The sequence below is a fragment of the Podarcis tiliguerta genome (assembly GCF_965153285.1).
Source record: "Podarcis tiliguerta genome assembly, chromosome: 12".
Taxonomy (NCBI): Eukaryota; Metazoa; Chordata; class Lepidosauria; order Squamata; family Lacertidae; genus Podarcis; species Podarcis tiliguerta.
This window is the reverse complement of record NC_139545.1, coordinates 45,206,283-45,233,759: the sequence shown is the minus strand read 5'-3', so window position 1 is coordinate 45,233,759 and position 27,477 is coordinate 45,206,283. Positions and strand designations below refer to the sequence as shown.

At 45.7% G+C, this 27,477-nt stretch overlaps 1 protein-coding gene across 8 annotated transcripts in view; it reads right to left on the bottom strand.

Annotated features, from left to right (window-relative positions):
* Window positions 1-27,477, bottom strand: part of ADARB2 (adenosine deaminase RNA specific B2 (inactive)) — a 358,751-nt gene that overhangs the window by 44,307 nt on the left and 286,967 nt on the right. For all 8 annotated transcript variants that reach the window (XM_083406282.1, XM_083406284.1, XM_083406283.1 and 5 more), the window contains 2 exons: window positions 18,062-18,176; window positions 1,080-1,248 (listed from right to left, as the gene is read on the bottom strand). In XM_083406282.1, the coding sequence (XP_083262408.1) occupies window positions 1,080-1,248; window positions 18,062-18,176 (284 nt within the window). The remainder of the gene's footprint in view (window positions 1-1,079; window positions 1,249-18,061; window positions 18,177-27,477) is intronic.

Below are 27,477 nucleotides of genomic sequence, written 5' to 3'. Positions count from 1 at the left end.
CCCTAGAGGTGGGAGGAGACCAACAGCACCTCATAGAATCAGGAGGAGCTGTCGAGGATGTACCAAGAAGTGCACTGCAGCCATCACTACTGCTACATGTCCTAAACCCCTGACCCACCTGGTGGCAAGTCAGTAGGTCAAGCCCCTAGTCCAGGGTCAGTCCATGTGTCCAAAGTCCAAACTGGAGCACAGCCCCACAGAGATGCTGGAGCATCAAAGCTGAGGTCCATCAACGCGGGCAGTTGAGCAAACTCAGCTCTGCTGACCTTTTGTACTTTGTGTGCTGATTGCAACATCTGGACTTGATGAAGCAGGTGACTCTCAACTTCTCCAAGCCTCTTCCCAGAGCTAGCCAGCCCCACCTAGCCAGCTAGGGAGCTGGGCTGAGGGCCCTTGCTTGCCTCAGCCTACTGGAGCGCCACTCTCACTGCTCCCTGTGCCTCAGAGTCCTCCATGTTTGTGGAGACAACCTCTGGCTCTGGTGATGGGTCCTGCTGCTCTGGTTCCTGTGCACTGACCCCAATCCCCTCACCATCCTCTGTCACTCTGTGAGTACTTCCTGCATCAACCTCTCCTTCCCCATCCCCAACTTGCCCTGGTGTGTCCCAGTCTCAGTTACACCCCTCACTGGGATCCTTTTCTTCCTCTTCCTCCTCCCCATAGTCCTGCCAGTTCATGACATCATGCCACATTGGCAGTGCCTGATACATATATGTATAGAATACCTTTCCTTTTCTGGTTTTAGCTCGCCCAGCCTTTATTCACTTGGCGGGCAAACATATACTCATTTTTTCATTCTATTTTGTTCTCTGCATAAATATCCGATAGTTGTCATTTCGAGATTGCACTGAACTCTGTTAATTATTTGCTGAATTTGTTGGGTTTTGCCTATTTTATGCTTTTTGGGGGGATGATATTATTATTATTATTGTTATTATTATTATTATTATTTTGAGAGAAATGTTCACCAATCTCCAGCGTTACTGATTTATTGCGAGCCTCTTTAAGCTTGACGCTCTTGCTGGAGAAGCGGAATACAAATACTAAACCGAAACCGAACCACCCAAGCGCAGTTTTACCTCAGGTGAAGCTCCAGCTGCGAGTAAAGGAAGTGAAGGAAGGCCCTCCGCGCCACAATCTCTGCGTGGCAGTCGTTGACCACGAGCCCTTGGTCGTTAAGGTATTCTCCATTTATGCACTTGGTACCCGATGTCAGCACAATAACCTGAGCCTGCCGGACATCCAAACCTGCAGGGAGGCAAAATAAATAAATAACAAAAAACAACCACACACACAAAAAAAACCCCACGCTGCGCCACACCACACCGACGGTCTTTTTTAGAATCGCCTGGCAGCGTTAACACTCGTAATTGCTCGAGTACTTAAAGACCACGCTTTCATGTGGCAGTGGAGACAGCTCTAATAGGGTGATTACACGGCTCCTGGAATATGCAGCCATCTCGCATCTCGACACTACTGGAATAATGTGGGATCCCATTTCAGTGCGGACTGCTAATTCCTAGATAAAAGCCAGCCAGAAAGTTTACTTGTTGAAATCAATAACTACCGTATTTTTCGCCCCATAGGACGCACCGCCCCATAGGACGCACCTAGTTTTTTGGGGGGGAAATAAAGGGGAAAAAATTTATTTCCCCCCCAGGCGCCGGGGCTGGCACGGGGGAAGCCTGAGCTTCCCACGACCCCAACCCCAAGAACAGGATGCCGCCCCAAGCCTTGCGGGCCCGGTGGGACCTCCTGCAGGGCGCACGAGGCTTAAGGACATCTGCCCAAAGCAGGGGGCGGGCTCCGCAGCTCACCCCCTGCTTCGGGCTGCAGGCTGCCGCCCCAAGCCTCGCGCGCCTGGCAGGACCTTCTGCCGGGCGTGCGAGGCTTAAGGGCATCTGCCTGAAGCAGGGGGCGGGCTCCGCAGCTCACCCCCTCCTTCAGGCTGCAGGCTGCCGCCCCAAGCCTCGCGCGCCTGGCAGGACCTTCTGCCGGGCGTGCGAGGCTTAAGGGCATCTGCCTGAAGCAGGGGGCGGGCTCCGCAGCTCACCCCCTCCTTCAGGCTGCAGGCTGCCGCCCCAAGCCTCGCGCGCCTGGCAGGACCTTCTGCCGGGCGTGCGAGGCTTAAGGACATCTGCCTGAAGCAGGGGGCGGGCTCCGCAGCTCACCCCCTCCTTCAGGCTGCAGGCTGCCGCCCCAAGCCTCGCGCGCCTGGCAGGACCTTCTGCCGGGCGTGCGAGGCTTGCGGACATCTGCCTGAAGCAGGGGGCGGGCTCCGCAGCTCACCCCCTCCTTCAGGCTGCAGGCTGCCGCCCCAAGCCTCGCGCGCCTGGCAGGACCTTCTGCCGGGCGTGCGAGGCTTGCGGACATCTGCCTGAAGCAGGGGGCGGGCTCCGCAGCTCACCCCCTCCTTCAGGCTGCAGGCTGCCGCCCCAAGCCTCGCGCGCCTGGCAGGACCTTCTGCCGGGCGTGCGAGGCTTGCGGACATCTGCCTGAAGCAGGGGGCGGGCTCCGCAGCTCACCCCCTCCTTCAGGCTGCAGGCTGCCGCCCCAAGCCTCGCGCGCCTGGCAGGACCTTCTGCCGGGCGTGCGAGGCTTAAGGGCATCTGCCTGAAGCAGGGGGCGGGCTCCGCAGCTCACCCCCTCCTTCAGGCTGCAGGCTGCCGCCCCAAGCCTCGCGCGCCTGGCAGGACCTTCTGCCGGGCGTGCGAGGCTTGCGGACATCTGCCTGAAGCAGGGGGCGGGCTCCGCAGCTCACCCCCTCCTTCAGGCTGCAGGCTGCCGCCCCAAGCCTCGCGCGCCTGGCAGGACCTTCTGCCGGGCGTGCGAGGCTTAAGGACATCTGCCTGAAGCAGGGGGCGGGCTCCGCAGCTCACCCCCTGCTTCGGGCTGCAGGCTGCCACCCCAAGCCTCGCGCGCCTGGCGGGACCTCCCGCCGGGCATGCGAGGCTTGCAGATGTCTTCCTGAAGCCTGGAGAGCGAGAGGGGTCGGTGCGCACCGACCCCTCTCGCTCTCCAGGCTTCAGCGAAAGCCTGCATTCGCCCCATAGGACGCACACACATTTCCCCTTCATTTTTGGAGGGGGAAAAGTGCGTCCTATAGGGCGAAAAATACGGTACATCGCAAGAGGTGTACATCCCTGTAAGGAGGTAATAAAAGAATCTCTTGCAGTACTGATAAATAGTAGCCTGCCGGGTTTAGGGTGGTTTTTGTTTTTTATGATGGCAACATACATCCCTTGTAATGTGAGCTTTCATTTCTGTGCCACTGGAAGCACTAAATAAAAAGTAAGGGAGTTTTAGAGCTGCTCTTCTTTAGAAGTTGTACAGAAAACACAGGCCTTCCTTGTCGGCCAGGTCTCGGTTTTGTCTCCCATCAGCTGCTATTGAATTGTTAGTTGTTCGCCCAGATAGAGGTGCATGCAGAATAAAATCTAAGGCTGGATCTCCCCTTGCTCTCAAGCTCTACCCTTCTACACTCAGTTTACTTGCCCTTTAATAAGCTCCATTGTTTGTTTGGTTAAATAACTTCAATTCCTGGCCTTTGTCCTAAGACCTTAGGCAGGTTCCATCTGAACCTCCAAGTGTCCCTGTTTACCAAGGACAATTCCGGATTTACAGAAAGCGTCCCATTTTCTGATTTGATCCCAGAATGCCCTGCTTTTCCTTAGGAAATCCCTATTTTCATCGGAGAATTGTTGGAGGGTATGGAGTTATGAGGCCCACGAGCCAAGGAGATAAGCAACTATTCAACCTTTAGAAGACACCTGAAGGCAGACCTGTAGAGTAATACCTCTGCGAACGCCCGCCTTGTCTAGCATCCATTCCGGCGAACGTCTGCGGCAAACCCGGAAGTACCGGAACGGGTTACTTCCGGGTTTGCCGCTCGCGCATGCGCAGAAGCACAAACCTCTCTGCGCACGTGCACAGACACGGCGCATTGCCCTGCATCCTTTTCGGCTAGCGGCCGGGGCTCTGGAATGGATTCTGGCCGCTAAACAAGGTACGAATGCATAGGGAAGGGTTTTTTTTTAAAAAAACAACAACAACACGTTTTATTATGTTTTTATATGTGTGCTGGAATCTGCCTTGAGTGTTTGAAGCAACCCAGTCAGATGGGTGGGGTATAAATAATAAAATTATTATAAAGATTATTATGGAACAGGACATCCCTATTTTCATCGGATAAACGTTGGAGGGTATGTTACAACAGTAAATATATGAGTGATCTGGAGAAAGGGAAAGGAAGAAGCATCAAGGGGTGAGGACCAGTGGAGCAAATTTATCCTGCCCTCTACTGAGTCTTGGCAACCCAGATGGTTATTGGCTCATTATATATAATGTGGGGCCTGACGCCACCTTTCATATCTGCACTGAAACCACGGGCCATTAGACCACGAGCCACAGCATTAATGAGTGACTGCAGTGATTAACAACAGCTCATCGCCAGCATACTTTTGAAGGAATCGTGCATAACGGAAAATGCTGGTAGCAATAGAACATAAATTCAGAAGCACATCTGCAAGGAAACTAGTGTTTCCATCTGTAGAGAGATAAAAGCATTCTTCCTCCTAGCGTAAAACATTATCCTCTCTTTTATTTATTTGGAAACCTAGCTAGTTCTGATTCCTTAAGGCTCCAGGTAGGTTTCAACACTGCGCGGGGGGGAGCGAGTTCAGCCGTCAGTTGTAAATCAAGCTATGAGAAACATTAACCAAACAGCTAAATCATTCCAAGTAACAGACTGTAGTGGTGACCTCCAAAAGCTAGCTCAGGCCAAGACAATCTTAAAAGAGGATCAGGCTGTAGCAATCTCCGAATAAAAGGAATTCCACGGTTGCAGGGCAGGCACTAAGAACGTCACACTTTATGTGTCTGTCCCAATATGAAGCATATTGCCATATTTATTTATTAGATTTATGTCTTGCTTTTTCAGATGGTTTGCAACATTTTACGGTTTTTCTTTTAACCTCCCATGTTCCTTGTCATGGGGCTCATGCTTTCAAGCCCTCACCAACTTTTATAACTCGATCCCTCCGCTACCATTTTTATTGATCCATAGAATTGTAGCGTTGGAAGGGACTTTGAGAGTCATCCGGTCCGACCCGTTGCAATTCAGGAATCTCAAATAAGCATCCATGGCAGATGGCCATCCAACCTCTGCTTAACCTCCAAGGAAGGAGAATCCACCACTTTCCAAGAGAGTCTGTTCCACTGAACAGCTCTTACTGCCAATTGTTTAGTCAGAATCTCCATTCTTGTAACTTGAACCCAGTGGTTCTGGTCCTCCCTTCTAGAGCTGGAGGAAACAAGCTTGCTCCCTCCTCCATGTGACTGCCCTTGAGATATCTGAAGAAGGAGAAGAAGAGTTTGAACTTGATATCCCACCTTTCACTCCCCTTAAGGAGTCTCAAAGCGGCTAACAATCTCCTTTTCCCGTCCTCCCCCACAACAAACACTCTGTGAGGTAAGTGAGGCTGAGAGACTTCAGAGAAGTGTGACTAGCCCAAGGTCACCCAGCAGCTTCATGTGGAGGAGCGGGGAAGCGAACCCGGTTCACCAGATTACGAGTATCTCCTCTCCATCTCCTCTTGCCCAACTCCCTCAACCACTCCTCACAAGGCTTGGTTTCTAGACCCTTGATCATTTTGGTCACCCTCATCTGCATACTTTTTGTAATCCATTAGATAAAATCCATTATCACCATAATCAGAATCTGAAACCAGGGTTTGAGGTAGATTTGTAGGCTCTGGGTGTGAAGGAATCTGTACAATGTTAACCATGTAAGAGTTCATTTTTAGTAGTGCATCACTCATATATGATTGCTTCTGCATCTATGTGTGGTAGAAGTCTGGGGCCATACTCAATCCCAGGTCCCTGATAGAAACACCTGCTTGCCAAATGTGTACATGGCAGTTATTGGTATACACTTAAAATGTTTTGTATGTATGGGTAAAAAAATAATCTGGAAAGACGCATGATCCAAGTGACAACATGATCCAAACTGTTGATTTGTAAATAGCAAAAACATTCAGAGTTGATTTGCAGTGTAATAACAATTGCTGTTGTGTTTTTTTCCTGGCAGACCAAATGAAGAATGCTACAGTCACTCTAAGTAATTAAATAACCATTAAAAAGAATTAATCATAACACACATGCACACACACTTGCAGTTTACTGTTTTTATCCTGCTTTAACCCAATTTTTGCAAAGCCTTATTATAAGACTCACTGACCCTAGAATCACACAATTTAAAATAAATCGGGAGAGCTGAACTTCATCCTTTGTTATAACCTTGACACCTGATACATCTGTCTGACAAAGTCTTCTGAATATATTTCTTTCCCCCTCAAATCGCTGCATGAAATAAAGCCTCACACCTCCTGTGGATGATGGGGCGAGTGGGGAAAGACTGGATGAAATTAGATATAAAGGGTGAACAATTTATAAATGGAGGGTTTTAATATTGGGCTAAACCCTTATAATAGTTTTCAATTTGAAAAGGAAATGAAGCAAGGTAATAGGGGAGAATAAGGAGGAAGAGTTGCTTTGTCAGCCATGTGCTGGCGAAGGGGTAATTTAAAGTGGGGAGAAGGGACATAAAAACCCAGTTTGCATGTAATGCTAAGCCAAACCATGACATATCACTAACGCTGGAGTGCCAGGCGCAAATTAATGTCTGGGAGTGAGCAAAATACAATTGAGGAACAGGGTTCCTCTAGCTCAGGGGTCAGCAACCTTTTTCAGCAGGGGGCAGGTCCACTGTCCATCAGACCTTGGGGGCGGACAGCGGACTATATTTTGGGAAAAATATATATGAACGAATTACTATGCCTCACAAATAAAACAGAGATGCATTTTAAATAAAAGCACACATTCTACTCATGTAAAAACACCATGCAGGCCCCACAAATAACCCAGAGATGCATTTTAAATAAAAGGACACATTCTACTCATGTAAAAACACACCGATTCCTGGATCGTCCACGTGTCGGATTTTGAAGGCGATTGGGAGGGATCTAGCCCCCGGGCCTTAGTTTGCCTACCCATGCTCTAGCTCATGCCCAGTCCAGAAATTTGTTTTCAGTACCAGAAGTGAGTTTCCTGCCTCATGAAAATCCCCTCCTGGTTTCTCCCCCCTCAAGATTTCTTCATTTCAGCCGCCTAATTTAGAAGGTGAAGATGGCGAGGAGGCTGTTTTGTTGTTGTAGTGGTAGTGGTGGTGGTGGTTAAACAACTGGGAGTCAGAAATCTTGGTGATCTACTCAGTGCTTTTTCCGGGGGAGGGGGGGGTTATGCAGGGCTACACATACCTCTAAACTTTTTGTGAATCTAAGTTTGTCCTCTTGAGGGGCAGTATTTCGATATTTGAAAAAAACCATTGGATCTACTGCAAATCTCCCAGAGATCTATCAGTAGATCCCAATCTACCTTCTTCCCGCTCTGGGGTCAAGTTAAATTGGGGGGGGGGAGGGAGAAGTAAGAGGAGACCTTCCAGAAGATAAATAAACTAAAAGAGGCAAGGCCTTACCTGGGTCATTTAGATTCCTGACAACTTAGATATACAACTGGAAGCAAAACTCCAGCATCTAAGACACCAGTGTCTTTGCCAGCTTCTATCTGGGATTTTAAAGCTCAGGAGTGGCTCACCTGTGGGTCTCCAAAAGTTGTTGGACTACAACTCCTATCATCCCATTGGTCATGCTGGCTGGCTAGGGCTGATGGGAGCTGAACATCTGGGGGACCACAGATAACTGGAGTACTGAAAGTGGAATGCATAAAAAGTATGTTCTTGATAAATGGACTTTCCCCTTATTGTTTGGGGGGGGGGCAGTTGTGAATTATGTGGAGTGGCTAATCAGGCTGGGCTCTAAGCCTCAGCTTTCAAGGAACCATTTCTCATATGATGACAACTGGTTGTTAAAGCAATCCTAAGATCATCTGAAGCTGAAAATCACTTTGAGGGGTAAGTTCCTTTTTCTTTAGGCATTTGGCCTCAACTGAACCCTTCCTTAAAACCCTAATCGGTCTCTAATACGCTAGCGAATAGTTTTGTAAATTGCAAATGTTTTCCGTTACTTGTAAGGCAGCTTTGCAAATAGACTCTTATCAGCAATGCAAATGATTTCAGCCTTGTAAATAACCCATTATCAGCAATGCAAATGTTATCAGTCCCATGTAACCTAATTTGCTCTCTCTCTGAAAGATGAAATTTTGCTACCTGCTTGTTTTGCCTGATTAAGAGATCCATGAAACAAGGAAGCTCATGTGCCCCAGGAAAAATATATAAATAAATGTATGCAGTGAACTACAGTGCACCTTCATTAAACCAAATATTTTTGTTAGACCTTTCTGCTAGGGTGGGTAAGGGAACTCTCAGTTTCTTCTCTGGAAGGGATGAGGCTTTGGGACAAATTGACAGAAATCTGAAATGGCAGAATTAAGTTAGCCACCCAATCCTATTTGTGTCTCCATGTGACAGCCCTTTAGATATTTAAAGATGGCTACCATATGAAGATGGCTAGCAAAGGGACTGACGTGAGCTGTAGTTACCAAAGCATCTATAGGGCATCAGGTTGGGGAACACAGATCTGTTTCCCCCCATTTCCCCCTTCCTCTAATGGTGATGACTGACGCGAACAAGTTGTTCGGTAAAAAGAGAGAGCTGGAAATAATGATAGATTAAAGTCATCCTTGTGAATTATTCATGAGGTACAATTTCATGTAATTTTCAGTGCTGGTTCATATCTAGCTGGTAGGCAATAATTTGCTATTCTTTTTTGTTTGTTTTCCATTTAACAAATCAATCAAACGTGTGTGTGTGTATGTTTTCTAATCACGCTGAACTTCCAGCCCCGCTCTTGATTATTTTATTCATTTTATTGTTTCTGGAATAGAGCTCAACTGAACTTTTCTCAAAGCCAAGGTAGTTTCATTCTAGGCTATATTTGTGCCGTCCTTTCCTATAGTGACTTTATGGTCTTCATTAGACCATCCTCTGCCAAGGATATTGAAAAAAGAGAAAGGGATGCTATATTGGGGTATGCAGGAGAAAACGGACCTCTCCCAATTCATGTTATTGAAGCCAGTCGGCAGACATCACTTTCTACATCGGTATGCTTAGAATGGCAGTCTAAAACCTGTCCATAATGCCATTACCCTTTGGTAAAGGTAAAGGGACCCTTGACCGTTAGGGCCAGTTGTGACTGACTCTGGGGTTGCGACGCTCATCTCACTTTATTGGCCGAGGGAGCCAGCGTACAGCTTCTGGGTCATGTGGGCAGCATGACTAAGCTGCTTCTGGCGAACCAGAGCAGTGCACAGAAACGCCGTTTACCTTCCCGCCGGAGCGGTACCTATTTATCTACTTGCACTTTGACGTGCTTTCAAACTGCTAGGTTGATAGGAGCAGGGACCGAACAACAGGAGCTCACCCCGTAGTGGGGATTCGAACTGCCGACCTTCTGATCAGCAAATCCTAGGCTCTGTGGTTTAACCCACAGCGCCACCCATGCCCATTATGCTTATTTCTGTGGCACTCTCTTTGAAGTGAACCCAAACCATCACATCACACTTCTGTCAGCATTTTACATTGCCACCAACTCATCTGCCCAGAACTCCAGGAAACCTGTCTTTTAAAATTGCAGTTGCCACCCTAGATTCCACTAAATCAACATCCATCTTAAGAAAGTCACTATTTTGCATTAGGTGACATTCCACCAGACATTCCAGGCTTTCTTTTGTGATGTACTTTTCCATAGCAACCGCATATCCTCTGCTGAGGATATGAAAAAAGAGAGAAAGGCCTGCTGCTTTGGGCGGTGTGTGCAGAAAAAAACTTGCAGATGGAAGATCCATGTGAAGTTTGACAGCCAGCTCTCCCTCTCCTCCCTCCAGCTGCATCCTGGGGAGGAGTTGAGCAGGTGACAGGAAGAGGTAGGCACCTGCAGCTCATTTGCTTCCTGGAGTATGCCAGTGCTGGTTATGGCTTGTGCCATCCATGCAGGGTAGCAGCAAGGGGCAGGAAGTGTGAGCGGAGAGTGGAATTGCCAGGGTGGCATGGGGGCAGCAGTGTGGGGGAATTGAAAAGGATGTTCAAAATAACTTTCATTTTAAAAAACCCAGAAGCTTTTCTTTTGGGAATTATACCTAAATTGTATAGAAATTTATTCATGTATGCTACTACAGCAGCAAGAATGCTACTTGCCCCCAAGTGGAAAGAAAGAATGGATACAAAAACTTCTGGAATATGCAGAAATGGCAAAACTTACCGGAAGAATAAGAAACCAAGGTAACAAACTTTTTTATAAAAGAATGGAAATGGTTTATTGAATAAATACAGATAAATTACAAACAGATAAAAGCATTGGCAAGATTATTGGAATAACCTGCAATTTCACAAGAGTATATATTTCAAGTAGATAATTAAACGAGCAAATTAAATGAATTTGGATACGCGGAAGATATTAAAAAACAAATTTAAGGAACCGCAGAAAGAGGGGGAAGGAAGTCAAACTTTGAAATGTTAAATTGATTGTAAAACGAATGAAATGTATAAACTTGAAAAGTACAAATAAAAACTAAAAAAAAGCAGGGCTCCTTGCCCTGGAAGCAGAGCCTAAGACAAGGCCTGATCCTGAGGCCTAGAGATCCTAATGAACCTCACAGGGAGTGGGCTCATAGGGAGAAAAGGACTCTCTCTCTCAGGCAAATTTGCTCTTATGTTGGTTCAGCTCTCTTCACGTCAGTGGGGGGTTCAAAAATAGCAGTGCACCACATTTTACATCCCTCTTCACGCAAGAATAGCCACCTTATGTCATCCCTAATTAGAATTCTCTTGCTCAGGATCGCCACGAATCCGATGTTGACAGAATGGGGCATAAATCAGAGTGGCAACAGAACTGATTAAATGTTTGCAAGCAGAGAATGGCTCCACGGGAGAGATTAAAATAATCAAATATGTATAACTGCACTAATTGATGCACTAAGGTAAGAGGAAAATGGCCTGGGAGCTCGCGAAAGGCGTAAACCCAAAGAAGCTTTTGCGTCAAGCGGGGAAAGAAAGCAACTGTTGTATTATAACGAAGATGGCTTCAGCACAATCAAAGGCAAGAAAATCAAGAAGGAGAGGGGATTATTATCAACAACAAAGGCTACTTAGAGTGGAGGAGGGCTCCCCAAGGAAGACCCAAAAGACCCGCTGCTAAGTGGTACATTTAAATCTCAAATTGGGAAAGAAAGACACTCAAGGGTGTAGTACGGGGAGCAATCCAGCACTTGCGGAGGCGTGGATGTGATGACTTAGCAGTCTTTTCCGCTTCTGGTTTCTATGGCCCATTTCATTTACTCCCCTGTCCCCTCTGTGAACAGAGAAGAAGGAAAACTGCTGGCCTGGCGGAGAGTTTGCTGATTTAGCAGAATCATCTGCACCTCTGCCCATGCTTCTGAGGTGTTGCATCTGCGTCCATCAATGTGTTGCAGTGGGACAGAGGAAGCTGCGATTACATTTAAAGCAGTATCATATACCACCCTCAACAGTTGTGTCTTCCCCCAGAGAATCTGGGAGCTGTAGTCTGTGAAGGGTGCTGAGAGTTGCTCAGAGAACTTTATTCCCCTTCCCTCAAAGAGGGACTGACTGTTGAAGCACTCTGGGAAATCATCCCTCTGTGAAGGGTCTCCTGATCATCTCTTCATTCATGGACATAGGTTAGGGTCAACATCAGGCCCCTGCTAATGCTAACCAAGCCCCTGTTCCACACACCCCAACATAGCAGACCAAGCTGCACTAAGTGGATGGATTTCCCACCAAGCCTCAGAATAAGCTTAATTCTGGGGCACTGTGGAAAATTCAAAGGTTGGCTGACTGCTTGCAGCACTACTACCACAGCCAGAGGAGCCTCCCAGGGCCAGCTGGCAGAGGATGGGATCTACTAGAGGATCCTTTCCCCAGGGCCACCTGGAGCAAGCCCTGACCCCAATTATCTGCATGCAGTGTTCCACACACTTGAAATTGGGCAGGCAGCAGCTCTGCTGAGCTTTTGGTGACTCCTGAAGTTGGCTTTATTCACCCACCCAGCCTTTTGTGAGTGACTGATGCCAAACCTTGGGAGGTTATTGTCACAAAGCTACTGTGGCTATTGCTGCATTATACTTATTTATTGCTGTTAAGTATTGAAGTTCTCACCCTGGCCACCAGGCATATTGTGTATATAGTTTTCACTCAGGTCCACGCCAGTTAATTTAGGTGGGAAACTCTGGGTTGTTGTTACAATGTTGACAGCCGGCTGCCTATAAAAGCAGGCCGGCTGAGCTGTTCAGTTCAGTTCAGTTCCAGCTTACTTAAAAAGAACTACTTGGAGAAATCTCTGTGTCATCTGCTTTGTCAACCCACTACTTAATAATTGCCACGTGCTTTCGCTCATTTTGTTTTAATGCACTGTTTTATGCGGTTGTGTTTTATTGATGTACACCACCTTGGGATTTGTATGAAGGATGGCATAACAAAATGTTAAGCAAGCAAACCAAGAAAAATGCAGCACCTTTGACCCTCCAATTCAATAGTGGCACTGCACTGGATAGGTAGTCTACACATACGCTATGTTAGGGCAGGCAAATCACAGTATGGTAAACATGGATGCAGAGAGGCACAATCTCAAGGCTTCATTGTGAGAGCTTCTACCTTCCTTCTATGGATCTTGAGGGTCTTCAGAGCCCCAGGGGCTTCTCTTGCCTTCAGGAAGCACCTGGTCAGCTCTTCAGTTGACTTCAGTTGGCTTCAGTTGTCCCATCCTCAGAGCCCTTCTGAGATCTGTTTCTTTAAGCAGTTTTGCTTCTCCATTAAGCCCTCTGTCATCGGACCTCATTTCCTCCTCCTCAGTTCCGTTTGCAATGGCCTGGTCTCTCCTGCCCACATTTCACTGGACCCCAGAGTGGGCCCCCCTCCCTCGTGAGGAGAGGTGCAAAGACCTTCCCCCTGTAAGCAAGCACAGTGGTGGCTGATGCTGTTGCCTTTTTTCTCATCGACAGAGAGGAAGTCCTACACCTTTTTGCGATCATACGCCCTCCTCTGCTTTTTAAAACATGGCAGCTAATTTGTGTTACTCCACATCTTCTACAGTGTCAGGGAACTGCCATCGGAGCAGGAGGAGGTGAGAGGGCTCTTGGATGATGGTGGAGAGGGTCCAGTAGGAGGAGGGATAGCCCATACGCTGGGGAAGGAAATCAGCGTAACACCAGTGGAGAAGGGGAAGAGATAGAGGAAGCGGAGAGTTGGCTCCAAGACTCTTCGCAGGAGACAAGCGGAGAGGGGACAAGTGCTCCGTTGCCCACACCCACAGCGCGCAAAAAGCTTTCGCACAGGCAACGGGGGAGGAGACTGGGCGTCAAGCAGCTTTTATGTTGGAAGCGGTTTAAGAAACGCCCACTGACGGATTCTGCCAGCGACTGAGGCAGCCACGAGATAGAGGCTGCTCTGTCAGAAAGGGTTCAACCATGCAAGATAGCCACGAGTAAAGGCAATTTACGCACAAGCAATCCCTAGAACCATAACATACAGCAGCCATTTTTGTGTGTGTGACAGATGCCCATAGCACTTTCCCAAAATTTCAAATGTTGGCCCCCAAAAGTTGGCTCCCCCTGTTGCAAAGTGTGTGTGATGTAACGCAGCCCCCCAGAACTTGTTTGCGGAGAAGTTTTGTAAAGCACGCATGCTTGGCTTTGCTGTTTTGACAATGCTTCCGACGGCATATTGGCTCCTTAAATCGCTGGCCTATTGTATCAGTCTGCTAATACATTTTACCAGGCAGTAAACTAAGGGCCAGGAATCAATTGCCCATCAATATTCTTGATTACCTTTAGGGTCCCTGCCTTCTGAATCTTAAAACGACCAGAAGGATCCATGGAGACAGATTGCCAACTTTTTACTTTTCTCCTGCTACCTCACTTAGCAATCATTAAGATCCATTTCATGAGATATGGGCGATAATTTGCCATCTTTTATCACAGCGTGAAATTGCTGTTTAGAGCCCCTTTTGTCCACTTCATCTTTATTTCATATGTAAGATAACTGAAAAGGCCTCCCTGCTTGCTTTTAAGATCAAAGTGATTGTCAGCTTCAGGAAAAAAAAGAGAGAGAAGAGAAAGAGAAAATTGAACTCAAAAAATCAATGTATATTGCTCTTCTGTGAGTTTCCTCGCCTCCTTCTCTGAAGAGGACCAAACTTCTTAGATTATGTATTTTGAAGAGAAAAGCAGACAAAGATGTCTCTATCTATATTTAAACTGTCAAGATGTATCAAGTTCAAATGGGAAAAATAGTGTTTAAATACCAGCCTTCCTCTTATTCACTGTAAGTGTGCAGAGGGCTTCCCCCCACTCTCTTTGAAGAAGGACTTTGGAAATAATAGATTAGCCTTAGAATGTGTGGCAGGGGCTCTTTATTATGTCCAGTAATTGCAGGTGGAAAGGAAATCTGCCATTACAAATCCAAAACATTTTAAAAGCCCTAGGTTAGGTCTCTAGCAAGACACTCCCAAATCAAAGACTGTCTAATGAATGCAAAACTTCTATATATATATATATTTCTGTCTTTCCTTTAGGCGCAGAACATTTCACAGTGGCCTCTTCTCTCTTGCACTTGGGACAAGGTGAAAGATTCCTCCCATCTCTGAGTTCCCTAGGATACACAGATGTTGCACCTGCTTTTTGTCCCATTTGCAAGAGCCAAGACTGCCAAGTCCTTTGGCATGCATGGAAAACTTGGGAGAAGGCTAGGTTCTTCTCTCCCGTTGGAGATAAGTCTTGGGAAAAAGTCAGAAGGTCTCAGGAGGCTTCCTGCCTTCCTTTTTTAAAAAAAATAATTTTTTATTAATTTTCCAATACAGTTGTACGTTTTTATCCAAATTTTAACAAATTATCTGTTTTTGGACTTCCTTCAGCTTCCATGACAATCATCCGTATTTATCTCTTCAGTACGCATTCCCTTCATTTGTATTGCCATTTGTCTTCCCTCCCCCTTCTATCTATTTTGACAATACATCTCAGCGGCTTCCTGCCTTCCTTAATGCTAGGCGAGTTGAGCAGCTTCTGACTTTCTTCAAAGAGAAAGTCTTTGGTTGGCTGCATCCGGTTTGGGCTGCTACAATGACACATGCAAGCCAGGATTCAAAGTGCGATGCACGTGAGTACCTTTTTCAGATCCCCCTTCTCACCACAGATGCTGCGCATCCTCAAAAGCTGCTCCTGAGGCTCATGGGATCATCTGGAGAGGGGTGCAGTGCAGCACAGGGGGACGCAGACAGGGTGGACCAGCCCATCTGTGTGCAGGGACATGAATTCTGCTCACACAGGGTGCTGGTTTTCATGGGTGACCATCTTTGTGGAGGCCCAGATGTTGTCCAGAAAGTAACATGGCCCTTGCAAGAACAGATATTGGGTATCTTGTGTCTGGGATCTTTATGAGCCCATGGGTCAGCTATCTGCCCTGAATATTTATGGCTTTTTTTAATGAAGGGGTGGACGGAATTGACTGCAATGACCTTCATTCTGCCCTAGACTGAACAGTGGTTCACTTCTGCCTCGCGATCTAGTCAGAGCCCATAGCAGTTAACATATTGCACAGCCTGAGTCTACAGTGCAGTGCCAGTTTGTTCCAGATAATTTAGCAAGCCCCCTCTGAATATGCATTGGATACCTCCTGCCTTCTCTGAAAAATCGTCTGTCAAGCTCGAAACATATGCATATGAGATAATGGTCTATATTTGATACACAATTTGCTGCCTTTGTACTTTTGCAAGCTGAAGTAAAAACTACGTAGGAGACAAAACACCTGGGATTGGATTAGAATCCAAAGTTTTGCCTGCAGAATTTAGAAGCGTCTTTTGAATTTTCGAGCATCATGACAATACCACAGCTATTAAACGATTTGGAAAAAACACACCCGTAAATATAAAATTTGTGAGATTAGACCTACAATGCATTTCTGCACTGATTTCAGCTTCAGACATTCTTAGTTATCCAGAATGGATTTACCCCAATACATATACTTTTTTATCTTTGGCAACTAGCATGTTTGTTTGTCCACATCTCCCCCCCCCCCAACTTAGCCTGCAATAGGACATGGGTTGGTTCCGTTGTGTATTGGCATGTTGCTTTGGGAACATTTTTTTTGACTGGAAAGTGGGGTACAAAATAATTAATTGAGGTAAGGTAGGATGGAATTATGCTGCCTATACAGTGGTGCCTCGCAAGACGAAAAGAATCCGTTCCGCGAGTCTCTTCGTCTAGCGGTTTTTTCGTCTTGCGAAGCAACCCTATTAGCGGATTAGCACTATTAGCGGTTTAGCGGCTATTAGCGGCTATTAAAGGCTTAAGGGATTAGTGGATTAGCTGCTAAAAGGGTATTAGCAGCTTAGTGCCTTAGAAAAATGGGGTGGGGAGCGGAAAAAAATCGCAGGAACTCGCAAGACATTTTCGTCTTGCGAAGCAAGCCCATAGCAAATTCGTTTTGCAAAGCACCTCCAAAACGGAAAACCCTTTCGTCTAGCGGGTTTTCCATCTTGCGAGGCATTCGTCTTGCGGGCCACCACTGTATAATAGTCTCTTTGATCATTTAATGAACCCCCTCACTCCGTTTTATGATTTATACATGTTTGAGTGCCAGGATTATCAGGACCAGGGGCTTTTCTGTGGTGGCCCCTAGCCCTCCCAGGACCCACATCTATGTTAACTTTTTATAAGCAAGCAAATGCTCCTTTATCTTGGGGATTCATTTTGAACTTGAAGGAGGCAAAGACCGTTTCTGTCATTTATCTTTGCACTGCTCTTAAGGTGTTTGCGGTAATTTTGTTGACTGTTAATTTTTAATTTTAATTTTGTTGTGCTTTTAAATGTATTTTGTATTGGGCTCTTTGAGCTGAAAAGTGGGCTATATAGTAACAACTAACAATAGTACGTAGCAGTAGATTCAGTGCTACCATTCTAAAATCATGTTGTATAGCAGAGAGGTCCAACTTTGCATACCCAAGTGGGCTGCAAGAGTACTTTGACGCAGAACCCGTGAACCACACATTGCCTTGTTACACGCATGTGCTGGGTTGAGGACAAGGCCAAAATCTGATGCCCCCCCCCAAGCCCTTGTACTTCCCGCCCAAAGCCAGCTAAGCGAGATGCTGGGTTTGGGGAAGGAGGCCCAAGGCTTTGACCATGGTCCTACAGCCCTCCCACCTCCTTCCCAAAGTTGGGAAAGTGCTAACTAGGCTTTGGGAAGGAGACAGAAGGACTCTGGTCCCTGTCAGAGCCTTGCACCTCTTGCCCAAAGCCCAGCGCCTTGCTTACTGGGCTTTGGGAAAGCAACACAAGGCCTGTGGGAGGGATGCCAAATGTTGCCAAGGGCCACCCAAAAAGGCCTTGAGAGCCACATGCAGCCCGAGAGCTGCACTTTGGACCACTCTGCTGTAGAGAATTGAGAAAGGTTAAGTTAATGTAAACATTAAGTTACATTACATTACATTAAGTTAATGTAAAGCAAAGTTAAGCTCAAGGTCACATTCCAACCAGGCAAAAACACCCGAGAAGGATGCAAAGCAGGACTGGCTTGGGGAGAGCTCCAAGGGCCAGATTCAGAGGCTTGGAGGGCCACATTTGTCCTCTGGACCTGAGGTCCCCCATCTCCACTGTAAGTGCTGCACAGCACAAAGTCTCAGAGCAACCATTACAATACAAGAAGTTTGAATCGCTGAATTCAAATACTATAAAGACCTCAAACACAAATGCAGAAACTACCTCCCGCCCCTAGTGGCCAGTGTAAACTATGTTTCATCTTCCACTAGAAGAACCGTGGAATCATAGAGTTGTAGAGTTGGAAGGGACCATGAGGACCACCTAGTCCAACTCCCTGCAATTCAGGAATCTTTTGCCCAACATGGGGATCAAACCCATGATCCTGAGATTGAGAGTCTCATGCTGTACCAACTGAGCAATCCCTCAGGACCTAGAAAAATAATAATTCCCAAACAAATTATAAGGTTGCAAGCCAGCATGAAAGAAAGTTTACTCTTACCTCTGGTCATGACAATTCCTGCAAGGGATTTGTGACGTGCATAGATGGCAGCAAAATTATCTGTCACCTCTTGAAACTTCTGCGTAATCATTTGATAGAGGGAATCCGCAAATTCCTGAAAAGACACAAGCAGAAGCCGTTCTTTCACTCTGCTGGACTGGAGCAATGGTCTGCAACTGTCAATAAAATAACTTCTTTGCCACCTTTCTCCTTTAATAAAAATGGCTTTGTCATTGCCTATATCCAGGTCACAACAAGCACAATGGCACCACTTTAAACCTCAATGTGAAATTAATCTTATTGCTTCCGCAGACGCACACACAACTTTTTCTACCAGTAGTTACAGCGACCGCCATTGGAGACTTGCATAGATGCTGTCTGGCTCGTTAAGGCTTGTTAAGTTACACTGCTTACTACTAGAAGCTCAAGATCTGCCAGCCAGAGACAAACTAGAATGAAAGGTGCTTCTGAGTACCTTCTAAAGCAAGGGATATTTTTTCAGTACCACATCTCACAGCCCTTTCATGCAACAGTCCTCTCTGGCTTAGCTTTCTTAGTTTCCAACAGCCTAATTTAGGTGGGATGAGTGCAGAGAAAATAAACGCCATGATGCACCTGTTGCAGCAAAACTGGACACCTTCATCTCCCCCCCCCCCTGCAATAAAACATGTCTCTCCTGTATCAGTCTCTACAGCCACAGCAGGCGTTGTAACTCTCCAATGGTTTGACCCCTGAAGGTGCACTCCTCTATTGTCTCCTGAGACAGACAGATTACAACAACAACAAATTTAGGTGGAGAAAGCTATTTTGTTGTTGAGATTGCTAACTAACTGGGTATGAAGTTGGATTCCATTGAAGCTCATCTTGTGGCTCTGATCCACCATGGAGCAGATGACCTGGACTTGATGCCATCTCCAGCCTTCTTGTAATATGAGTAGGAACTATAAAGTGATCTGGAAGGGGAGGGAGAGGATCAGTTCTGGATGAGACCAGCAGTGAAAGGAAGCCAAGGGGCATTTTTCTACCTTTGGTTTTCTATCTAGTTTTGCAGTGGCAGAACTAAAAGTTTGTTCCTTTCAATCCAGTCTTTGCGGATCATTTGTGAACTTGCAAATCCTACACTTCCTGCTCTGTACCCGAAGCATTTCTTTTGCTCAGCTAAAGTTCCACCGAGAGAAGAACCTGGCCCAGGACCTGCCTGAAATTTGTTGGCGGAATGGGCTAAGCAAGAAAAGGAGCCCCCCCTCTCTAAATGAAACCCTGTAAGTAAACATTTCATGCTGCGAGAACACCTCTGCCTTCTGCTCAGACATAAAGGAGCAAAATCAGAACACGCTTCCACCCGAGTGCTTTGTCTCGAAAGATTTGTTCACATCCTGCCTGCCATATGGTTCTGGAGCAGCTATAATAATAAGTGCTCATTAATTATTAAGCTTTGCTGTAAATAAATACAGAAAAAGCTGTCTCGGTATAACAGTACATGGATCAAGCTGTCCCAGCACAGATGTAAGTCATGCGTGTGCTCTGCTGTTGACATCTTTCCTCGCTTCCTGCTCCGAGTCTTTCTTTTAAAGTGAATGTTATCATCGTGTCTCTGAGCACCCAGAGACACCCTCTTTCCCAGCACACACACACACACAGCCTTTCAAAACACGTGGCCACAAACCTGGGACTGTAACTGAGTTTGATCAGATGCTGCGGCCCATCCTAGCCATCTAACGTGCCTCATTCACACATTGCATCATCCTCATCATCATTATTGATGGTGGTGTAAAGGTGGGATATGCATTAAATGGATATGCAATTGATAACTGTGGGACTGAGGTTTAGAGATAGTGGCCTGATTTAGGCATAATGCTAAACCAGGCATAGGCAAACTCGGCCCTCCAGATGTTTTGGGACCACAACTCCCATGATCCCTAGCTAACAGTGGTCAGGGGTGATGGGAATTGTAGTCCCAAAACATCTGGAGGGCTGAGTTTGCCTATGCCTGTGCTAAACCGTCATTATGTAAATGAACCTGCCCAAGCCTTGCTTTGTGCAACCCTCTCCTCAGCTGAGCCAAAAGGAGAGAATTGGAAACACACACTTCTTATTTTTAACTAAGTATACGTAGCTTAGTATTATGCTTGAAGAGGAAGCCCTGTGGCCTGTATAAGGTAAAGGTACCCCTGCCCGTACGGGTGAGTCATGTCCGACTCTAGGGTTGCGCGCTCATCTCGCTCAAGAGGCCATGAGCCAGTGCCGTCCGAAGACGTCCAAAGACACTTCTGGGACACATGGCCAGCGTGACGAAGCTGCAGCTGGCAAGCCAGCACCAGTGCAGCACACGGAAACGCCGTTTACCTTCCTGCTATAAAGCGGTACCTATTTATCTACTTGCACTTAGGGGTACTTTCGAACTGCTAGGTGGGCAGGAGCTGGGACCGAACGACGGGAGCTCACCCCGCTGCGGGGATTCGAACCGCCGACTTAGAGATTAGCAGGTTCTAGGCACTGAGGTTTTACCCACAGCGCCACTGAAACAAGCTGTGATCAAACTGTGGTGTCAGATCTTGGCTTGTTCTAACCACAGTTCCTCATGTCTGGATGTAAACTATGGACAGTTAAAAACAGGAAGTAGATGTGTCCACTTTCCTCCTTGCAGCCATGCAGGAAGTTTAGAGGAGTGGGAAGACTCCAAAACTTGAGCAGGCTTTTTCATGCAACACTACCCTATGATGTAGTGTTACATTCAAACCAGGCCAGCAGCTTACCTAAGGCAATGCAGGCACAGTTCAGGCAAGATTTCAAGCAGGGCCTCACTCTCCTAGCCACTAGGAAACATCTGATCAAGACTGTACAACCACCAGGCCAGGTGCAGATCATCTTAAGCTATATAAACCACCATGCACCATAAACAAAAACCAAGTGTGTTAGAGGAAGGACATTCCAGAGCAAATATCTCTGGATGGCTCAAGCATGTGAGCCAGTGTGGCAACCAAAGAAAGTTTCCTGACCTGATAGGAAATTTCCCAGCACTTGGAAACCCATTACCTGAGTGAAATTGTAGTTGCCATTTCTAATGGTCTGGAGATGGGAATGATTCAGTTCAACAAAAATCAGTATGGATTGCTGATTTTTATCATCTTCAGTTAGAGCACAGTATTGAAAAGAAGAATGTTTCAATAACTTTTTTTTTTAAATAAAAAGGATCAAACCATAATGTTAATCTCTCCCAGCTCTACAATCTGGTCCATCTTTGTTTCTGTAGTGCCCTTCATGTAAACATCCCTGGGTGTTTCACACTCATTAGGAGTTAATTAGCTTGGAGGCACATAGGCCTCCTAGAAGAACTGCTCCTAAAATGTTAAGAGGGAACAAATGAAATTTTTAACATTAGCTTTAGAAATCTCACTAGCCACAGTTTCCTTTGCCTCATTTGGCAGCAAATCCTAAAGCAAGCAAGCAAGCACAAGAGACCCAAGTCGAGGCAAAACAGCAAATTGGCTCGAGGTAGAGAGAAACAATAAAAGGACTTGGCTTTTGCTGAACTCAAAAGACTGACCGGGGACTTTGAAGAACACTAAATCCATTACATGAGAAGTTAGCAGAAATAAGTCGAGTGGTTATTAAAGAGAAAGAAAAACATCATGAAGCAGAAAATGTAGCAGTCTTGCCAGGCTTTGCACATGCTTCTGTTGACCCAGTGTGCTCCCACCACTGGTTTGGAAAGTGGTAGACCCACAGCGTTCGTCACAATCCGTATCTACCCTGTATCAATCCTGCTGTTTCTTAGGAAATAATTTCGATGCATTTCCCCCAAAACCAGCTTTGACTGAAATTGGGGAAAAGAAGGGCCTTGGGCTCATCCTTTTAACCGGTGCCTAGAAAGTACAGGACCGATAGATTTCTTCCTTGCCCCATTCATTTCCCAGGGAAAACCCACTATGTAGCTTTAAATTGGAACAAAACAGCAATTTGCTGAAAACCTGGCTTAAGTTTGCTCTGATTTTAAAAATAGCGGTTTTCCCAGGGAGGGGATAATCCCCTTGTGTTTTAAGTTCGAATTGTGAGCCCCAGAGAACTCCAACCGCTATAACAACATAACTTGGGCCACAGAAGGTTGTGTAGTAGGAGATGTTGTTGCTCAAGTTGTGCATGCTCGTTTCAGAAAGGTTTTGCAGGTGTCTGAAGTGGTACGATGTGTGTGTGTGGCATCCTGGGCCTTTGATTCCATTTTTATGCAAGTATGTTAGCTTGTGAAAGAAGGAGCAAAGAAACATTGAGAAGCACATAGGTGGTTGCAGCTTCATGGATAATGGAACCACTCCTGCGTATTCTGAGGTACTTCAGTCCTTCACTAGAACTTCTGCCATGCTTGATCATAGCTAGCTTATGAGGAAAACCAAGTGATAGAAGAGTTTCCCCACTTCCTAGACCAAGTTGTCTGAGGGTTCCTGACAGCTAGACCTGGGCTTGAGACTTCACAGGTCCTTCAAGTTTTATAGCATCACGATGCTGTGTTTGATCAGGGAATTAATGTGTGGGAAGCAAGCCAATTCAGTCAAAAGAATGCCTGAACATCTACTAACAATAAAATGGGGGGGGGGGTAATGTTGGCTTCCCCTGATCTAGTTCACAGTTGTCTTAATAACTCAGCAACTTGACAAAGGTAATTCAAAGCTTTGCCTAGAGATGCCAGAGTTCGCACCTGGAACCTTGGCATGCTCTGCCACGGGGCTTGGCCCCTTTCTTTTGAGTTTGTTGGACCTTCAGTCTGATCCAATGGGGCTCTTCTGACATTCTTGTCTTTGATGGACATATTTTAAAAAAGGTAAAGGGTTGGGCATGGTGGACCAGAAAATGTCAAAGAAAGATAGAACTTTGTTTATGTACGCTAGCACAGCAGCAAGAATACTCATTGCAAAGAGTTGGAAGACACAAGATTTGCCCACGCTGGAGGACTGGCAGACGCAGTTGATGGACTACATGGAGATAGCTGAACTGACCGGCAGAATCCGAGATTTGGATAAAGAAACAATTGAGGAGGACTGGGGAAAATTTAAAGATTATCTGAAAAAATATTATAAGCTGTATGAATCCTAAGAAAGTGCATGATTAGGAAACGTTAAGCTTCTGCGAATATGATTAAGTAAATGGTAAAATTAGTGACAAAAGAGAAAAGGAGACAATTTAAATTGAATATGTTATGTTTATTTTAAAGGTATTGAAATTGAGATATAATATATTGTATTTGGATACATAACATTCGAAAGTTACAACAAGGTATGAAATAAGGTAACAAAATGCTGACATTGTTAATGCAAAGAACGCAGAATCGGAAGGGGTGGGGAAGTCCAAGTTTTATTTTGTTTTTGTTGTTAAAAAAGAGAAAATTTGTTTCTTGTAACTACTTTATTGTTTATAAACCTATAAAATTATGGAAAGAAACGCAATAAAAAAATTTATAAAAAAAATAAAAAAGGTAAAGGGACCCTGACCATTAGGGCCAGTCGTGACCAACTCTGGGGTTGCGGCGCTCATCTCGCTTTATTGACCGAGGGAGCCAGCATACAGCTTCCGGGTCATGTGGCCAGCATGACTAAGCCGCTTCTGGCGAACCAGAACAGCGCACGGAAACACTGTTTACCTTCCCGCCGGAGCGGTACCTATTTATCTGCTTGCACTTTGATGTGCTTTTGAACTGCTAGGTTGGCAGGAGCAGGGACAGAGCAACGGGAGCTCACCCCGTCGCAGGGATTCAAACCACCGACCTTCTGATTTGCAAGTCCTAGGATCTGTAGTGTAACCCACAGAGCCACCCGTGTCCCGGACATATTAAAACACCCCCAGTTATTTATTTGTTTCGTGCAGGAAACAAATGATCAAGTTGCGACTCTCAATGCTAGGACACCAGCAAGAAGGAACTTTTTATTCATTTCTCAGCACTTTTTCCCTCAAATGGTATAAATAAATGAAATGGATTCAGGCTTGCAGTGGCAGTCTGCAGGGGGATATTGACATTCAACGGGAATGGTAAGGATATTAAAATCAATAGATTGTAAAGGAAGAAAGTCTTTAGTAAACATTTTTCTACGGAAACCCCGTCTTTGGGCTTATTGGGCTCAAATATTAGAAAGGTTAGATTTGCATATGGGTGGGATGAAATATTTCACTAAACAGGCACCATCAAGAGCACCGTTGGTTATCGCCACCCCCAGCACTTCATTTTTCAGTAAACTGTTGACATTTGGAGGCAAATGTTGAGCAGAGTAAAATTATATGAATATCTTTCATTGGTAATGAGGGATTTACGCCTACATGCCCAAAATAAAATAAAAGCCTCCCTCTTTGCATGAACCAAGAAAGAAAAATCTGTGGGTTGTTTTTTTTTAATACTTCAGAAGTTCAATGCAGACCATGAGTTAATCATGCTTTAAGATTTCCTGGATCTCTGGGCCATAAAAAGCAGAGACATCACCTTGCCAACAAAGGTCTGTATAGTTAAAGCTATGGTTTTCCCAGTAGTGATGTATGGAAGTGAGAGCTGGACCATCAAGAAGGCTGATCGCCGAAGAACTGATGCTTTTGAATTATGGTGCTGGAGGAGACTCTTGAGAGTCCCATGGACTGCAAGAAGATCAAACCTATCCATTCTTAAGGAAATCAGCCCTGAGCGGTCACTGGAAGGACAGATCGTGAAGCTGAGGCTCCAATACTTTGGCCACCTCATGAGAAGAGAAGACTCCCTGGAAAAGACCCTGATGTTGGGAAAGATCGAGGGCAGAAGGAGAAGGGGACGACAGAGGACGAGATGGTTGGACAGTGTTCTCGAAGCTACCAGCATGAGTTTGGCCAAACTGCGGGAGGCAGTGGAAGACAGGAGTGCCTGGCGTGCTCTGATCCATGGGGTCACGAAGAGTCGGACATGACTAAATGACTAAACAACAACAAGCTTAGTGTGATCCTCATGCAGACTCTTGTCAATGGGAAAACAAGAACCCTGTGCTGAATTATTTCTCTCTCCCTTTTGATGCATAGCCTGTGTGACATTCTTCACCCACAGAGTATTCTGGGCCCCTTCTTAGGCCCACTGCCCCAACTCATCATAGGGCAGGATTGAGGGTGGTCTTTCTCTTCCTTCTCCCTCCTACCAATACAATAACCATGCCCTGGAGCTCTCTTTCAGCTTTGCTCTGTCCTCTTCCACCTCTCTTTCTCTGAGGCTTACAAAACAGAAACAACCCCTTCCTCCGCCTTTGTTCTTCCAACCCCAGTTGCATACACACCACACATTTTGGTTCTGGCTCTGCTCCCCTCTGGCATGTGGCCCCTTCCAGTTTGCTCATGAGGGAATGTAGGCCTCGGCCTAAAATAATTTCTGCACAACTGTGGTAAACAGTCCTCTGTATTATTTACTCTCAAAGATTAAAAAACCCCAAAACCCTCATGTTGTTTACTGGAGAATTAAGCACACAAATAACATGCAAAACAGGTCAAGCATTTTCCTCCCACTGAAGTAATGTGGGACATTAAGTCCACCTAATGTTCACCTCAGGGAAAAAATTTTTTGACTGTTCTTGGTTCTCCCAGTGAGCACATAGCTGAGTGTTATGTAAGCCCCAAAACTGGAAGCACAAGTGAGTCAGACTTCCTCGGTCGACATTTCCATGGTTACCTATAAAGAGGAGAGGGTCATAGACGTCCCTCATGGAGGGACACACAAGTTGGCTGCATATCAGGTGTCAACACATCTTCTTACAGTGGAGACGTAAGTCTTCCCTCTTCAGGCTTCACCCCAGAAGATGATGAACACAACTCATCTGCTCTTGTTATTTTGATGCTTTTTGTACCCAGGCTGTGAATCCACCCTCAGAGCAGGGGCCATTAAGGTCTCTTTATCTGCCTTCCAAACTGTTGCTATTTTTGCCTCCGAGATCTTTAGAAGGAGGAAAAGCTATTTAAAGCAGTCCGTGCATCATTCAGAACGTGTTCATGTTACTTGAATAGCAATCTGTAGTACCAGCATGCGTTAAAATGCACCTCTCTGAATGTTTTTAAGTGCTACCAGGTAGTGCTGTTGTTAATTTTGAAAAATCCCAACGAGATCTAAACACAATTCTTCAATGCTTCCCTTTAAACGGAATACACTGGATGTTACTAGTTGCTAAAATCCTCACAAGGATTACAGATGTTGGAGAATTCCAACGAAAACAGAAATTGGAGCTGAAATTGTCAAGGTTTGCCTGTTTGCAGGTGTGCAAACAGAATGGAAATCAGTCCAAGAAATACAATTCTCCCCATTTGCATTGTGTATACTTTGCATTGAAATGAATGAGGGTAGAACACCATCACGACAATGCAAGATACGTAATTTAGCCACAGTGGCCAGTGAGATGACTAATGTAGCTTTGGAGTTCAGAAAAAGAGTTGCTAGAAGGAATTACTGGATGGTAGACATGTGCTGTGCTTCAACAGGAAAAAAACACACCATTGCTATCTTTTCTGCTTTTATAGGCTAAAGAGGGCACACAGCAATGACAGAATACTTCAGGAAAGAGTAACTAGGAGCAATTTCAAATGTGCCCATTTTAAGTCCTCATCTTTAAAGAATAAATCACCAAAGGAATGCAGAGACTCTGCATATCTTGGTTTAGTTCACTAAGGTTGCAGTCATGCGCGGAACCTGTGGCCCTCCAGAATTTTTTCTTTTTGCTAGACTACAGCTCCCACCAGCATTGACCATTGGCCATGTTGGCTGGGGCTGATGGGAGTTGGAGTCCAACAACATCTGGAGGGCCACAGGGCCCACAAACCTGCTATGCCTACTTACCTACGAGTTAAGAAATGCATAGCAGGTCATTCTAAGCAGACATGTATAGGATTGCCTAGAAAGTTACGGAATTCTCTTTATAGAGATGCTCAGTTGGCCCCCTCTCTCTTAAGCTTCCCAAGACCCTTTTAGTCCAATTTTACAGCTTCTAGTGTGGACTGAAGTTCTTGCTCCCATTTTTCTATGCTGTGTTGTTTCGGTGGCCCTATTAAGGCTGGACTTCAAAGCCAGCTTCTAGGGCCCTCCAGCTTTTTAAAAAAACAACTTTTTTATTCAAAATTGAAACAAAACATATTATCCAAAAACATATCATCCTAATTCCCCCCTCATTTTTCCTCCCTCCCCCTCCCTCCCCTCACAGAACCGACTTCCCTCAGTTCCAATCCTTGATTTCTCTAAAAATGCTGTTTTCTGTATGTTACACAGTTGCATAGATCCTCAAACTATTTAGTTGATTATTATCAATAACAAGTTTGTGAATGTTCATTCAAAACCAGCCAAGGAGTCCAGTTTGCTTTGTTGCGTCTTCAAATACTTTGTAAAGGGTTCCCATTCATCTTTAAAGTCACAGTTATCCTTGTCCCGTAGGTTGTATGTCAGT